Source organism: Cupressus sempervirens, chromosome 4 (genome assembly GCF_028749045.1).
Source record: "Cupressus sempervirens isolate cs-2001-9-10 chromosome 4, ASM2874904v1, whole genome shotgun sequence".
NCBI lineage: Eukaryota > Viridiplantae > Streptophyta > Pinopsida > Cupressales > Cupressaceae > Cupressus > Cupressus sempervirens.
Genome location: NC_143121.1, coordinates 331,807,085 through 331,824,716, shown reverse-complemented (window position 1 = coordinate 331,824,716; position 17,632 = coordinate 331,807,085). Strand labels below are relative to the sequence as shown.

At 34.5% G+C, this 17,632-nt stretch overlaps 1 protein-coding gene across 2 annotated transcripts; it reads right to left on the bottom strand.

Moving 5' to 3' along the window:
• Nucleotides 1–2,010: 2,010 nt before the first annotated feature.
• On the bottom strand, nt 2,011–12,981 carry LOC149561377 (cellulose synthase-like protein E6). 2 transcript variants are annotated; one of them, XM_089825115.1, is made up of 11 exons: nt 12,844–12,981; nt 10,223–10,358; nt 6,065–6,229; nt 5,686–5,969; nt 5,184–5,508; nt 4,884–5,024; nt 4,593–4,718; nt 3,876–4,088; nt 3,557–3,793; nt 3,124–3,471; nt 2,011–2,837 (listed from the first exon to the last, which is right to left on the bottom strand). In XM_089825115.1, exons 4-11 carry the CDS (start codon nt 5,943–5,945, stop codon nt 2,256–2,258), a joined length of 2,232 nt encoding a protein of 743 aa, XP_089681241.1. In that variant the 5' UTR covers nt 5,946–5,969; nt 6,065–6,229; nt 10,223–10,358; nt 12,844–12,981; the 3' UTR covers nt 2,011–2,255. The 2 variants fall into 2 exon arrangements, with proteins under 2 accessions (XP_089681241.1, XP_089681240.1); XM_089825114.1 differs by having other exon boundaries at nt 6,085–6,229.
• Between the last annotated feature and the right edge of the window lie 4,651 nt (nt 12,982–17,632).

The window sequence follows — 17,632 nt, the reverse complement described above, 5'->3', positions numbered from 1 at the left end:
CGGAAAAACATGAAATCAAATGATATGACAGAGGACATTTATAGATGGTAGAGGAAATCGAAAATCCACTCATGACATTGAATCCTATCGTTGGAGATATTGCTCATATAAAATCCGATTCCAAATTTCACGAATCCTGAAAAGATTGGTTGAGATATTACTAAGATTGTAGAAATCTTAAAAAGAGATTACAAAAAGATTTTTATTTGTTGTCGGTTGAGTTGTTTTGAAGAAAGATTAAAATAATTGATGGTATTGGTATAAACAGACAGGTTTGGTTAAAAAGCCCACCTATAATAACCTATCGGCTAATTATATTTTTTGGCACATACTACTAACACTTAAATAGAAGCTAGTTGTGTTTTACTATGCAGATTTTAGCAAGCTCTTTCTCCCGATGTAGTTCATTCGATGGAAGGAGTTTGGGATTCTAAAGTCCTCCTTAACCTCACAATAAACAAAAGATTCAAGCATAAGATATATTGTAGAAAAGAACAAATCAAATAATATATAATTTTAAAAGAAAATATTATATAAATATCTATATTGCGGTATGACCCTTTTACAATTGTATTTTATATAGGACCTTGGTCCAGAGCAAGACTAAAGGTTTCCTTACTCTATTCTTTCCTACCACTGCCCATTTGAATGGAGAACTCTATAACTTCTCATTTATTCTTACTCGTATTATAACTTCTCATTTATTCTTTTTCCTACCACTGCCCATTTGAATGGAGAACTCTAGAACTTCTCATTTATTCTTACTCGTATTATAACTTCTCATTTATTCTTACTCATATAATATACAAGGCTTTGGTCATTTACCGATAAAAAAAATAAATTGATACAAAAAATTGACTAAAGAGATCTCTTGGTAAAACTTTTCTTATCAATCCCTTCCTATATGAAAAATTAAATATGTTACCTTTATGACTAACAATTGCATCCATGCCAAGCTAATATTTTGTATTTCAAGTTGAATTCATCACCACACATTTTTAACCTCATGGAACATGTTGGCCTCTAAAATGGTTACTCCAAAATCCAATTGCATTATTTCACATTTTGAGATAGGGGTTGTCTTAGTAAAGGTAGCATTGATCTTACTATATACAATGAGCAAGACTGCATAAGGGTTGTGATTTAGGGTTAATTTATGAATAGGGGTTGTTCCAAGATGCACCCTAACATAATTTAGGTTGCTGAAATATAAGATAATATATTTTATTACATAAGTCAATATGTATTAATAAAACACCATTAAACTATATCACTATATTGCATAAGTCAACAATAAAATACTCACTAAATTAATATATTAAATCATGTAAGATTAAATGAACATTTAAATATTTCAAATTTTTTTTTTCCTTACTTTATTTAAATTAAGTAATATTGTACCAAAAAGTGTAATAAGAGAAAAAATTAATAGAAAGTTACAATTTTATTTTATATCATAAGTGTAAATATAATCCTACTACTTTAATATCTCAAAATTCATTTGTAAATTCTTTAGAAATGTAGTGATCTTCTAGAACTAGATTTTGGGCGGTCTAAGAAATTTTAATCATTTTATGTCTCTTATCACCTATAGCAACTAAATTACTAAGAACTTAAAGATAATGCTAACAAAACAACTGTCATATTAAATATAACAACATAATTGTCATATTATATATGTATAAGCAGAATATACTTTAAATGATTATCATATTAAATATGTATAATCGGTATAATCAGAATATACTTTAAATGATTATCATATTAAATATGTATAATCGGTATAATCAGAATATACTTTAGCAAAATGAACTAAAGATTAATTTTTTTACTCTTATATAATTGCCTCTACTTTTTTCCAAGTTTCTAATATTTTAAAAAAAATTATACTTATTCTATAATGAATGTCTTTCGTAAATAAGGAAAAAAAATTCTGAATTTTCCCAGAGAGATCAATAGTGAGTAGGATATAAATCTATTCTACAATGGCAAAACGCACTCTCCCTCATCTTCGTCAATAAAAAAATATAAATAATTATTTAGCACTTCTAAATAGAGCAAAACAAGAGTAAAGTTTAAAGATCTTACACTCACAATTTCACTGTGATACTCAAATAAAGTGGTATTCACCAATACAATGATAAATATTTAGATTCCTTAACACAATATTTGTCTAATTGGTTAGCCTTGCTTGATTTGCAGGCTTATGTTCAAGTCCCGCATTTGCAAACCCATAACTTGTGGTTTATGATTTGTCATTCTTTTAAAATCGAGTATGTAGAATTCCACGAAAGGGCTGAAGCTGCTGAACAGGCAAGAGCCGCGGCCAGTGTAGAGACAACAGTGATGAATGTGGGCATCCTTCCCTTGTCTTTCCTTACAAACATACCCTCATATATCGGACAGCTATTTATTACTATAAAGCTCGACAACATCACCTGCACAAACATATCCCCCATGGCTGAATAACCAATTCTTATTACACCTCCAATTCCACCCAGCAGCGCCATGAGATTTATCAGTGCTATGATAGAAATTGGCAGAAATAGCGCAGAGGAAACCCCAAACTCAAAAATCTCTGCCTCGTATCGTTTCGCTGCTTCGCTATCAAATACTTTGTTTGTCACCTCGAAACCCACTTCGGATATTCCAAGTAATTTACAAACTACTTGAATGAGCGCAAACAGATAGGCTGACACGCCTTTTATCATCCACATTCTCTGATCATTCCACCAAGATTTTAGAGACCCTCCTCCCACATATATAAACTCTAAAGCACTGTATGTATAAGAGCATATTGGTAAAAATAGAAAGAGGAGAGCCCATGGATCTGAAATCTGCAACATATTGTGATGAAGGATTAGAGATATGATTCAGAAGTCATTTCAAAGCAATTCACACAGTCATCTGTATAGCATTATAGGGAACTATTTGCAGAGACTGAACTGAAACAAGGTGTTTTCTGAAATAGAAAACTATTTAGTAATATTAATAAAATTGAAAACATCAAATCAGGAAAACTTGTATCTATATCATGGACAATAGAATGACTGCGTTTCTGCTTATTGAAAAGAAATGCATTAATCAATATATAAAAACTCCAAATGTTAAATTTTATGCTACCTGAGGAAATACTGATAGCCCGGTCAGCATGCATAAAGCCGGTACGAAGCCATAGCAGACTAATGGTAAGGAAGATGGAGCCCAGAAAAAGTAAGAGCAGTAACACATGTTCTGTGCTAGTTTTGTCTTGCGGATACCATAAGTTACTGGACAGTATTTGCTACAAAAGATCTCCAGTAAACCCGTCGCCCATCTTTTATTTTGGATGAGAATATCGTTCAGATTAACAGGCACACAACCCACAAAAGCTTGTCTTTTGGGAGAATAGAAAACTGATCTCCATCCTCTGCAGTGTATAGAAAAACCTGTCAATACATCTTCAACTGCACAATCGTAGAGGATGCCAACCTGTAAAAAATATGCAATATCAAAAATTATTTGCGAAAAAATGATCGAGATGTCAGAAACTATGAAGATTTTAGCTTGTGTTTGCCTTTTTCCCCCATTGGGTGTTTTCCTCACAGCCACAATTTGTAACCTCTTTTGCCTCGTTCAATCTGTTGGATGGAGCTGCTTTATCCATGCTTAAAATTGATGAAATTATAAGCTCTTTCATTAACTTTGAAGAACTCTGTTGTGGTTCTCTTCCATATAAGACATCCCTGCGGAGAACACATGCCGTCCCCAGGTATGGCGGGCCTTGAATTCCATCAATTCCATAATAAAGTACCTGCGTATAATGATTTATTATGGATAAGCAGGTCAGTTAGTTGCATATGTTTTAGGTCGTTAGTTTGGTAAGAAATACTCACATCAATATTCTTCCTGAAGTAATTGGCATACAGATCGTTTTTGGTAATGCCATGAAACTTTTGAGCAAACTGGAGAAAGGCAAACTGGTGACCAGTTCGTGGGTCCATGAAAAAGCACATGGCTGCTCGAAGGGCTTCACAATTGTTGGCATACATGTCGCAGTCTAATGTAAGAACGAAAGGAGCATTGCTCATCAATGCAGAGACTCTAATCTGTAGACACAAAATAAACGAATCAAATAAGCTATAATTGTTCAAAAACTGATGCTGACCCTGTGCATCTTTTAGTTCTGACTGCCAAAATCTTTCCATACAATTTCCTATGCACCAGTTTTGCCAGTCGTGCAACATTTAGACAATCAGTTTGTTCTTGTGGAATAGCCAAGAGGAACTGCTATGTTCAAATATAATGCATAAAATCCATGTTGTTATATATGTTTTAATAACCACTTCAATTGTCTTTATTATTTTTTAAGGTACATTAAAACTGATGTATAACAGCTATAAGCTCTATAAAAGCAAGTAATTTGATTATTTAAAATGATAGTCCCCATTAATTATTGAAGACCTCATAACTGAGGGATAATGAAATCAGATCTGAACATCAAGTTCGTGTCAAATTTTGTGTTATCTTTTAGTTCTGCTTTGCCCTTCTTCCAATTCTACAAAAATGCAAGTGTGTTGACAATCTAAGAAGGATGAGACTTTCATAATTACCAGAGCATTGAGTGCGCCAGCCTTGAAATTATGAGGGTTTCCAGGTCGCTTTTCGCGGGAAACATATACAAGAGTGGGCAAATCATGGCCCTCATCGTTGATGTCTTTGCCCCTTTCTAGTAAAACCTGTACGAAGCTTACAACAATGTTACACAGCATTATGTAGTTATCCCAAAACAGTGTACATATGTAACTGTAAGTGAATTCATGAGAGTATTCCACTTGTGCAATATTGTATTAATCTTTCAAACAGTCAAAATAATAAAATATTTCAGTAGTGACTTTTGTGACCTGAACCATACTCGGGTGGTCTCGTGAAGTCATTTCCGGTTTCCATTCGTTGAAGCCATTCTGCTCTTTCCATTTGTCTTCTGGAACAGTGCCTCTCTCCACAGTGCTATTTATACGATATTTCATCTCCTTGTACTTATTCTACACAGATTTTAATTCAATATCATCCATCTCAATCTTGTGCACCGTAAAGATTTATATTCTTAAAAGAACACAGCCTATTAACTAATGTGGGAAGAAAATAATAACTTATAGTGAAGAATAGTAATATTCTTCTAAGCTTATAGTTAAGCTACATACCTTGACATTTTCGAATTCTATAGTGAAGGGCAAGCTTTGACTTTCATGATCATAGCATTGAGAAAAATATGCTTCTGGGCATCTCTGCTGAATGGAATACTTGTGACAAAAAGGAACCCAACTCTTTGCAAAAAGTGAAGCTTCAAATAGAGCATAAAAGGTAAGTGGGGATCCTCCGTCATCTGATACATAACATGTCAATTTTTCAACTGGGTAATTGAAAGCCAGAGTAGACAATACGGTGTTTGAAACATCCAATGGAGGTTCTTTAAGAGGGTCAGCCGTGCATATAAATACATCAATGGGAGGTAGATCCTTCTCAAACCTGTTCATTAACAAGCATAGTCAATATTACTGCTAGGAGAGCATGTTTCTCAATCTTATAAGCAGGCTAACAATCTTTATGTTTTCTCATTTCCCTTGCAATGAATCATAAAATATGGAGACTCTTTCCATTCAAACAGAAAGGTATAATGAAATTTTCATATGTTTAATTACTTACCTCTTAGAAAGTCTTTCTGGAAAGATAAATCGATTCACAGGCCACCATCTGAAGGCCATTTCTAAGGCCCATTGGAAGGCCATGCCTACCTCCGCACAAAACACAACCAACCATGGTGTATAACCTTCACTTGGTATATACTGAATGCGATAATATATAAGCCCCAGAATTGCACAAAAGTATACGCATCCATATGCTCTGTTCATCTTCCCTACTCGCCTCGGGACTGTGGTGTAAAGTGGGGAATCTGTGGATTCCATCTTCTTGTTGGTTGAGTTCAATTACTGAAACCATGTAAAACAATTTATAACAGTTGGGCATTGCAATCCAACTTGGTTAAACTCATCTCTCTCTCTCTAATATAAGGCCATAACCTTACTTTGTAATGATTTCAGTTACCGTAATTGTAGTTTGAATGGTAGAAATGTTCGTTAATCTCCAGACCATCTCCTCCAAGGGGATTTGACTACTTTTCCAAAATTTATGTGGCGTGGAGTTTTCCAGTGTTGTATCACTCCACGAGACCGGATATGGTTGTCGAAGCCTGGCCATACAGAGAGCATTTTAGTAAGGATAACAAAAGCTGCAGCTGCTATAAAAGTGAGAAGGACGTATTTGATTCATATATTATTAAGTATATCATATAAATTCAAATAACTTATGATGTTTGGAGTGTTATTTACTAGCAATCGCACTGGAAGGTGAGATGGGTATGCCGGAGTGGTGTTTAGTAGGTTGTTTACAGTAATTTGGGTTTCGTCGGTAAGCCATTGTATGCCTCCAAAGGTATCTTATTATCCTGTCAGGATAGTGTGGGCTAAATGTGATGTTGCATCAGCATTTACAATCTTCAATCCAGTTGGTGTCACTTATATTTGCGTTTAAACAAGGGGTGATTCCCAAAATAGGATCTGCAGCAATTGAGATATGTTGAAGATGTCTTTTGCAGTTCAAAAGCAATTGTGGCATTTACTAAGGTGTCCATTGTCTCTCTGTTAATGTCTTTACCAATGAGTCATTCTGTGTCTGTATAGACTGATCCAAATCAAATATGCTTTCTGTAATTCTGCTAGATCGAATTAATAGCAGACTGAATCTCAGCTATGAAAATGTGTTTCCCAAGCAAAGAAACAGCAGAATTCAAAATCTCAGTGGGGATGACTGACTGACAGAGCATTTCTTAATAGAACTTCAAAAACATGTTTTTATTATCATTTTGATCCTGAACTACTCGGCTAACAATTTGTGTGTAAATCATGATTCAAAGTGAGCATTAAAAACTTTTGAAGAACTTGAATGAACTCTCTGGCATGTTTATACTTGAGCTACATAACTTAGCTTTCATCATAGAGCATTGCAATGTCTTGAAATGTATTAAAATTTCGTATAGGCAAAACATTCAAATCAATCGTGATATTAAAAAAATGGACCATAAAGACACATGAATACAAAAATAGGATTATTAGATATGATGAAGAGAATCATTATTCGAAGAATTTATGCAACAGTCAGCACGTATGTTTCAAACACTCTGTCCTTTGGCAGCCAAAATGAGGCCAAAATGAGTTTGATTTCGGGCCTCCTAATTATTCTTTACATACATCCTTCCATTGAGTGCTTATAAACTAATTTGAAACTTTTTGTATTGCATAAGGAAATAAAGTGGCAACTCTTTTGAATCTGGAAATGGAATCCCTACGTTGTACAAGAGGCATGACTATTATGACTGATACGTGATTTGTGACTATTATGACTGATTTTGTTTTTTTGCATTGGATGGATCTCTATGATGCTGCATTCTCCCTAAAAAGGCGAAATTATTTTTCAAGTTTCACAATTATTAAATATTTGCTTACTCTAAAATGTTTTTATTTTCATTTGATGCAGAGTTTCCCGCTGCATTCTGTCACAAGTTATTCCTAGAAATGCTCAATATGTTTTGCGTTACACAATGAGGATCAGCTGTCTGATTCCAAGTAAGTTTCAGCATCATATGAATGTGAAAGCAGTATGGCTATCATGAATCTATCAAATATTCATGAGCAAGAAGTGATAATGTTACTAATTGCATTGAACAGGCCCAATGACAATGTACTTTAAAATATGTCAAACAAGAAAAGGAAAAATAGAACATTATTGCGTATAGCAATGGCAGATTGTTCATGATCCAAGAACTGCAATAACAAAACAGCAATGAAGATTAATTCTTTTTATAACAGAGGTGAATCATCCATTTAAGGAAATACCGGTGGAGCGTGATAATAGACAGTATATAACTTTAGATTAAACGTTTTAAAAGTGCCTATATTATTTTAATATGGCAGATAATAAGAAATCTGAAGAATAAAACCATGATCTTAAGATATTACCCTTCAACAATCTGATTGGCAACAATGAATGTTTGAATTTTAATCTAATTGACAAGAACTTGTTGGAAATTACAGAAGTTTAACAAGAAAGATTATTATTGTAAAGCATACTTTTTAAAGATAAAATACAATTGAGAATGAAATTGAAATGAACAAAAATGTCTGCAGTCCTTTATATTTGGCAGTATACAATGAGTTTTAAGAGTGGCAATATTATTAATTGCCCAATACAGCAGAGGATGAACGAGTTGTAGAAAGCATTCTCATGACATAAGAATAGAATGATAATTAAAACAAATTAAATTAAAGCCCTGGCCTGTACAAGATCAACTTTATACCCTCCCGCAAATACAAATGTAAAATTGGATCATCAGCACCTGAAACCTATTAATTTTTGGATTATATGCCTCCACAAAACTTGGAAAAACCATATAATTCTGCCATCTACATTGAAACAAGGAATGGAAGAAAGAGCTCGGAAGATCTAATTTAATACAAGATTTCCCCGATAACTATAAGGTACACCTACACTATGGTTCTTCACTTTCAATATTTAGAAAACTAATTTCAATCACAGTACTAAAAAGCAAAACAAATGAGGTATTGTTCAGTAGCTTTTAGTTGGCACTAATTTTTTTATAGTATTGAAACAGTGTATGTTTTTTCTTGTAATCTAAAGTGATCAAAAAACATAAAATAGATGATTTATTTTCAATAGGTCAGAAATTATCTTGTAGTTGATCATATGCTGAAGAGCCCAACTCTTCCATTCATTGAAATATTTGATGAATGCGAAGGCCATTTCTGAAACCCTAGGCCCAGCTATTTAAAACCATAGTGACCTAATCTAATGTTGTAAAATGTATTTATTTCAAGGAAAAAATGAAAGAGGGTCGAGAGTCCATAACAGAAATCATAAATTTTAGGAAAAAAATCTTCAAAAAACTCTTAATTTATTGAAATAGGTGATCATGCATTGAAGAGCCCGACTCTTCAATTCATTGAAATTGAGTTGGGATTTTATTCAATGGGAAGGCCATTTTGAGAATTTTGGGCTCAATTATCTAGAGTCATAAGGTCCACAAATAGATCCACAGAGAACTCATCTAGTAGTACTGATAATAGGTGATCGTTCATGCAATATATACATCTGGTTTCGAAGATACTATTTACAAATAAAAGCTGATAGTGTGTTAATACAGAGACCATTTTGAAAACCCTAAGTCAAACTCTCTAAAACGACATGAAAAACCACAGTGAATCAATCCAATAGTGTACTACATTGAGAGGAGCCCAGTATGACATGTTGCCAAATTGCAATCCTTCTAACAAATACTTTTCAAAATTATTCTCCAGAGGGCTAAACAGTGCAGAGACTAGTTCACAAGTGGGAATTTACAAACAGAAATGAGTGCTGTTGTGTGCAAAAGGAGTAGGCTATTGACCATTAGACAACAGATAAAAATTAGGCACTGGCAGTGACAGGTGGAGTTTAGTTAATATTAGCAAAGAATTTGTTTTGAATCTAAAGAGGTGGAGTTTTCCTTACTTATCTGTCAGCTCCTTTTTTATGGAAAATAAAATGTGATGAAAGATGTCATTATGGACTACAAAATTCCATTTTTCCAAGCTGGAGAGAAACATTCAGAATGGAAAGTCTCTTGAACGATGAGAATGTAGGTCCTCTGCATATGGTAGGTGGCTAAGTCATTAGGGAAAGTTCTCTGACCATCCATTTCATGATTTCATCTCAAGAATACCTAAAATGACAGGTTCTTAACAGGTGAACATTCTTTAAACGACTCCATATAGTTAATTAGACGTGTGAAATGTACCTTGAAATACACAAATTAAAGTGTATATAATAAAATATTGACATACATTTTCTCTAATTTTGTAAAGAGTAAAGAAATTTATTTCATATTATATTAGTAAAGAGGATTTGGGCATGTAAATGGAGCGACTAATTTCAAATCACAGAAGCATAGCGTTGAGTTTGGATCCTCCTCCAAAATTTAAAATTATGTAGGTAGGGTTGAAAGAAGAGGATGCATCAAACGGGCTTACAAATCAGGTAGAAGACGTAACTTTAAATAAAATGGGTAAAATGCTAATGAAAGTGTTGCAGAGCTGTTTGGCAAATGTCAGTGTCAGGATGGAGATGGTACCTGCATGTTGTGGGACGTTCAATGGCAATAAGTAGGAGCTAGCTTGCCGCCAGACAGATTGAAGAAAGCCAATTGGCTTTCAAGTTGGTCGCTCGCCCGCTCATTTACATGAATAGGAGGAAAACAAACTGTTTGACTGTAATAGAGAAGAAAAGAACACAAATGGAGCAATCAGGCTTACCGAAGACTCTTTAAACCTTGATTCTTATTATTGAACACTCGATTCAGTAAATGTTTAATGCTTAGAATTGTGTAATCCACCTTAAAATTCTTCCTAAAATCCACCTGAAGTTGAGGAAAACCAAAAGTCAAAAAATAAAATGTGTAGAACGTTTTAAAATTACATTTTTTTTTAAATTAGAAAAACCCTGTGTAAAACATTTTTAAATTACATTTTTTATAAAATGCAGAAAAGCCCTAGTAAATGTCGCAACCATAAGAAACACAAAGAAGGGCTGTTAAGTTATGAAACTTCACCATATTCTAAACAGAACTCGAACTCAAAGGTTGTGTATACTATACAGAGATTTTCTAAAATCAGAAAGCTTGTGAGAACACAAGATGGAGAGAAATAAGTTTCTAAACCCTACTATCAGTTGGAGAAAGCCTCAGACTGGCTTATCTATGGAAAAGTGGAACAATTTTTTTTTGGAAACAAACAAACTCGTCGACCTCTAAATGCTAATAAATACACAAAAACATGTAGTCGCAGGGGAAGCGACAAGTTAAAATGAAGCAGAGCTATTGTGCAAGAAGGCTGTCGTGCAAGAACAGTTGGATGAGCACATTTTTCTGCAGTCATCAATGCTAGACGCATTCCTCAGAGGCTGTGAGAACTCATTTAGGTAGTAATATGCTTCCTCAAGAAGCAAAAAAATGATGACCCACAGAAGTCTAAGATTAACAATAAAGACATACAAATGAGTGGTAGGCGCTCCTAATTCTTGGAAAGGTTCTTTTTCCCCAATCAAAGAGGATACAGAAATGCATTTATCAATTCCAAAATTGACTTTCCCAACCAAAGTTACTCTCAAAACTCTAATACCTCTACTCTGGATGCTCTGCCGGACGCGCATTAAAATGACAAAGTTTATCACTAATTTCGGTTGACAGGAATTTCAAATCTTATATGCATATATCTGGCCGAGGCTTAACAAGAGGATAAGACGATCTAGAGCAGTTCTTTCTTCTCCTAGGAACTGATAGGACATAAGATTCGCAACGTGGCTTTCTCGTGAAGGAGGCAGCTGAAAAGGCTACCAATGTTGTCGGAAAAGGGGCTCACAAGGTTGTAGAGGGTTGTGAGCAGGCTGTCAAAGCTATCAGAAGCTGCGCAGGGATGTTTGAGAATTTAACCATACATAGAGAAGTAATGTTCAGAATTTGGCAACACCTCAAATCTCTTGATATGGGCATCCTTTGTCTCTCCCAGTCATTTTTAGTAATTGCACTAAAGAATAATATAAATGTTAGCTCTTTTGTATCTTACCTGTTGAAGATCTTATCATTTTTAAAAGTGCAAACAGATATCTTCATTATTCAGAAAATATTAATGTTCCCTCATTTGCGCTGAGCAAAAACAGCAATATTCAGATGCAAAACTGAAATCATACCTGAAACAACATTCACCACCCCGATGCTTTATTGCAGGCAAACTGTTTGTTAAAAAATTAAAATTACCTGGAAATTAATAGCTGTGTCTAAGAAATTATTGTTTATGGCAGGATGAGCAAGCGGGGGAGAATGGAAAAAATCTTGAATAGAAGCTAACTGGTGGGTTGACATGGTGGAGCAAGTAGGCCAAAGATGGTCCAATAGTCACTCCATGTACAAGTGTTCTACAGAGTCGGCAAGGGAATATACAAGTGAAAAGAGACAAATGAAATCTGTGAAAATATTCACCGAATGGCTAGCTAGGATTGTAAACAAATTGTATAAAGTACTACTCAACACTCTCTCAGTCTCCACCTCCACCTCCTCCTCCTCCTCAAGCACCCAATCTGCTGAGCCGAGAAGGCCGCGATGAAAATATCCACCCTCAAACTTTTCCTGCCCTAAATTGTTCTCCAAAAGCACTGCATAGTCACTATCCCTCACCATACTCGAGCCCTAAAAGCAAGGACGATATCTTTGGCATTGTGGAACACAAATAAGATATTGAGGTATCATCCTATAAGTTTCAAGATTGCCTGCCCTCTTTACAACTCACTGGGTGTCAAACTGACTACATGTTCTGGGTACAGGCTCGAAGTCCCCAAAAGTGGCAGTTCCCCATTTCTTGCTGTCTTCTGATCCTCTGTGTAGATACCTCTTCCATGCCCATCAACACAAGGAGATAATATAAACTGTCTCCAACAACGGCATCCCACTCAAACAGCACATTTCTCACTCGAATTCAATTTTGGGTAAAGCATACAATCCTTCAAATTCGAATTTGGGATATCGAATTAAATCCTTCAAATTCAAACTTATGTATTATTAAAATCACTCGAGTTCAAACAAGTCGACGGGATGCAGAGTAGTAAGAAATTACGAAAACTTCAAAACCCAAAACCGGGCATGCTAATTTGCAGGGCTTCGAGACATTTCAGTCTGTGGGAAAATTACGGCCTCAAACGCACCTGTTCAAACGGCGGATTGCTCGAGTGGGAGAATGCATCCCGAACTGTTGTGGCAACCACAAGGCCCGTCCTTTATCTAGGGCATTGGGTCGGTTAATCCTCCCAGACAAGCAGCTCCGTGCCCTGCGTTCGGCCAGATAACAAGTAGTTCCGTGGTGGAGAAGCAGGTTTGTGCCGAGCAGCTGGTAGGTGATGGAGAAGCAGCTCCGTGGCAGTTCCCCAGGAAGCAGGTCGGCTGTCAAGGAAGAGTCTGGAATTCCAATCCGTCGGGCACGAGCTGCTAAACAAAATTGCTCCTACAGTCTTGACGCCCAATGGCGATTTTCAACGGTCGATCAGAGAAGTGAACCGATTTTGTTCAGAAAATGGTCTATCAGACAGGTGAGCCGATTTTGTTCATGCAAGGCACGCCTTTGGCATAATTGAATTTCGAATGATTTTTCGGTTTTTTATCAAAAATTAACAAGGGACGCGATGCGTTCTGCCATATGCTCTAAAGCTAATGGACTAAGAGTTAAAGTAATGAACCGTTTAATGAAGAACAATAATGAAAACAATTTTATGAAAAAAATAGATATCATGGAAAATGGTGGAAGTTAATTGTTGTTACAAGAAAAACCAATTAATGTTATCTTTGCTACACTTGATGCATTTCACAGCCTACCATCCCAAAAGTTGCTAGAGCTATAATAATCAAATAATCTTCTGCTTCTGGTAGATTCTAACATGACATGGCTCTTTCATCAATTTCATTTAACAATCAAATGTCTTGAACATGACTGACTTTGATATCTTATTACAGAATGGTGCATACAAATGTTAGAGTTGACTTCATCATAGAGCTGACCCCATATAAGCTTTGGTTGATGTCTCAGAAATCTATTTAAAGGTGATAGTTATAATAAACAAAAGCAGTAATATGTCTATGATCAATACAGACATATTCTATTGAGTTCCTTAAATTCATAGTACAGTGAATTATTTTTGTTATTAGCACATGCCACACTTAACAATATAATTAGAATCTGACAATTAAAGAGGTGTGACTCAAAACCAATTTGGAAAGGATGCTGGCCAATTTGATAAAATCATTGAAGGCGTGTGATTAGTTATCCAAAATGATCCATTTCATTCAAAACTAAAGTTCTATTTGTTTTGGAGGTGCAATTAATAATTTAAGATCTATTGACTTTTTGGCATGTCTATTTGTTAAGAGGCATATCGTTTTGGGAATACATGACTTAGAAGTTATATGTGTAGAGATTGGAAATGAAGGAGAAGTGTTGTTTGCTACAAAGGCAATCAAGGATATACACCAAGGGTAGTTAATGAGAAGATAGATTGCAGATGTGATAAGAAGAGTATAAAACACATATTGTAGATTTACATAAGAAGATCATGACCATATTCTTGATAGATTTATGATCAGATTTATGGTGCTTTAGTAGTACACTACTTACCATAAAATGCTAGTATAAATATATTCAGTGTTCTTAAAATAACCAAAACCTTGTTAGATCTCATAACTGGAAACAATCGTGATGTAATATATATAAGAAAATCAACATGGAAAATCATATTGTTGAAATCCGTAAAACATGAAGCTTTCATGGATTCAAAATTCGTACGAGTCATGTTTAAGTGTTAAAAGTGTGTAACGAAAAACACTGCTTAGGACAGGGCGCCCCATATAACGATTCACAAACTTTACCTATTTCTGTAGCCACTCGCACAAAAGGCAACCTGCAAGTGCACCAAAACGCCCAGCGAATGAAGCAGAAACAGGATACAAGTAGATGGGAAACTGTTCTTCTTCGTTATCTGCTCAAGATGTCAATGCCAACCACAGAAGAAAATCCTGTTGTCCCAAGTTTAATATATCACACGCCACCAACTAGTGGCATTAATGGATCGTTTATCATTTCGGGCAAGCATTAATAGGGCTCTAATCACTTCCACCGACCCAATATAGGTGAAAAAATTTAAGTGGTCCAGGTATCCAACAGAGCACAGAGAGGAAGCAGTGGATGAAGTAGCAGCAACCAAACTTTAATGATCATTTATTACACAGATATATCTGACAAGGATTTTTGGCACCACCTTCTATTTTCAGCCTAATTTCGATTGAAGAAAATTATTTTTTTTTCTTGCCTAAATTCCTAAGAACCAATGACATGGTAGAAAAACTGTATTTTAATATGTTTTAAATATAATTTAATTGCTAAACTTTTAATACAACTTAAGGTTAGAGAAAAATAATCAAAATCCATTGGTTCAAAAAACCAAACTAATAGCATTGAATGAATGCATAAGTATTCCTGCCTATAGGTAGGAACTAACAAATGAGGTGCTAATTCTATATTGGTTATTAGTCCCTGCCTTATAAGGCAGGGAACTAATGTTCTCGTTAGCCCCCCTACTATTAACTTTGGTTAATAAAACTATATCATTTTCCAAACTTTTCTAATGTCTGATTTTTAATATTAATTATAATATATTAATTTGATTTCCTGATTTAATGCATGGGCATCCGTGGATCAAGGCTATTGACTCAGATGTGGGTTTTGGTCGAGATTTACTTTCGAAGGTCATAACTTTTGACTTGGATGTGGATTTTGGCTAAAATTTTACAAGGAGTTGCAATAGGAGTTATTTGGATTGCTGACGGAGCTCAGCTCAATAGGTGGTCGTTTCGACTTTTTTTTCCAGGATCCTGAAAACTCATCTTAACCATCGAAATCAACTTTTAGTGTTTTTTCCAATTTTTTTAGAATTTTGTTTTTGTAATAAATTCGAAATTGTATCTTAGATTTTGTTGATTAGTTGGTAATTCATCTTGCCTTAGTTGGGGGCTTTTTTTGGGAAAATTTGGGATTCGTAGGAGGAGATTTAAAAATTACCAAAAATGGAAATTTTCATTTTTTTCGAAAATCTGCCAAATATGGTAATTTTTGGAATTGTAATAAATAGGTGCTTGTTTTCTTGTAGAGGTAGAGTAGAGTTACAGAAGAACTTTTAATGAAGGATTTCGATATTTTGAAGCACTTGTCTTGTGTTAAATTATGTTTTATTCTTTAATGATATTAGGGCTACATCATGATTGGTCGTTGGGCAATTTCCTAGGTTTTATATCTTATTTTTGTTAGTAAAAAATCAAATAAAAATCAAAGGCAGTGGTGTTGCATACATTAGAAATAATAATAATAAATCCTTTCCACCATGGAAGTTTCTAGACCATCCTTGAGGAAAATGATGTTATCATGGGCACAAATTGTTATTCGCCATTGTGAGCCTTGCCTAGAAGACAATCAGTCAATTTCACATTTGACACATCTATTTGGCTATCTGTATATAAATCAAATCTTATTTCTGGGGAGCTACCATAACTAAAGCTTTAGTTTCTACCTTTTTTTAATCAGTGAAATCAGCTTTGCAAATATTTCTCATATGATTTCAACTGCCCATGACTTTATTGTTTGACTTGCATTCCAGCCTTTTCAATTGCTCTCCAAATCGGCCATAGTTTAGAAACTTATCAAAAATGTGAATTGGCAAGTTGCAACATATTAAATCTTATAAGAATTGTGGTATAAACTTTATAAATATTTAGCAGATTCTAAAGGATGTATGAATTCTAAAAATTATAAATATTAGTAGATTCTAAGGATATCTAATTTAATTTTTTAAAAATTGATTTGTAAATTATGAAATGTTAAAAATCAATGCAAACTATTGTATTTAATTATTTTTTCACTTTTATTAACAAGAAAAATATATCTTAATATCTTTCATTTGAACGAATATATATATGTATTATCTTTATGTTATCTTTTATCAATGTGAATAAATATATATTCTCTTTTATCAATTTTAAATTATATAATCTTTTTAAATAAATTTTTAGAATAATTTTATAAAGAAATATAGATTTATATATCTAATCAATTTATAATATACTTTTCTTTCATTTTTTAAGTTTAAAAATAAGATTTTTATTAAAATAAAAAAATGAAAAATCAAATTTCTAATATTTATTTTATTTTATTTTTATAATTTTTATAATTTACAATTTTATCTTTTTTCTTCTCATACCACATAAGGCAGGGACTTCAACTCCAACAAGAGCTCTTGTTTGATTATTTAAAAGTGTACCATTCGAAGAGAATGTCTTTTCAGTACACATGCTTGATTTAGTCTTACATTTCTATTTAATTGGGTTTAAAGAGATTGAATTTATAACAAACTTCGACAATGATAGGTTTATTGACTCATGCGTAAAGAAAACTCGGTGAATTATTGATCATATCATCTCACTAATACATTTGGCATCGATTTGTGACGGCTATGTGTCGCAATTATGATAGCAATGTGTCGCCACTACGATAGTAATAGACGTCGTCATTTTTTAGTCGCAAATTACGATGTCTATCATCTGTTGTCGCAATTACGACACCTATCCTCTGTTGTCACAATTACAACGCATATCCGTCGCTATGCAACCACTTAACTATGACATCAACCCTGTCGCAATTCTTGGGGTTGTCGTCGCAATAGCAACGGACATCCAGGTAATTGCAACAGTAGTTGCCACGTCGCTGTGACAGCAACCCCGTCACAATGCTTGTGGCAGGCGTCGCAATTGCGATGGTAGTTGGCGTCACTGCTACAGCAACCCCGTCGCAATGCTTGTGGCGGGCATCGCAATTGCAATGGAAACCCTTGCAATTGCGACGGTAGTTGGTGTCGCTACTATAGCAATGTCGTCGCAATGCTTGTGGTGGGCGTCGCA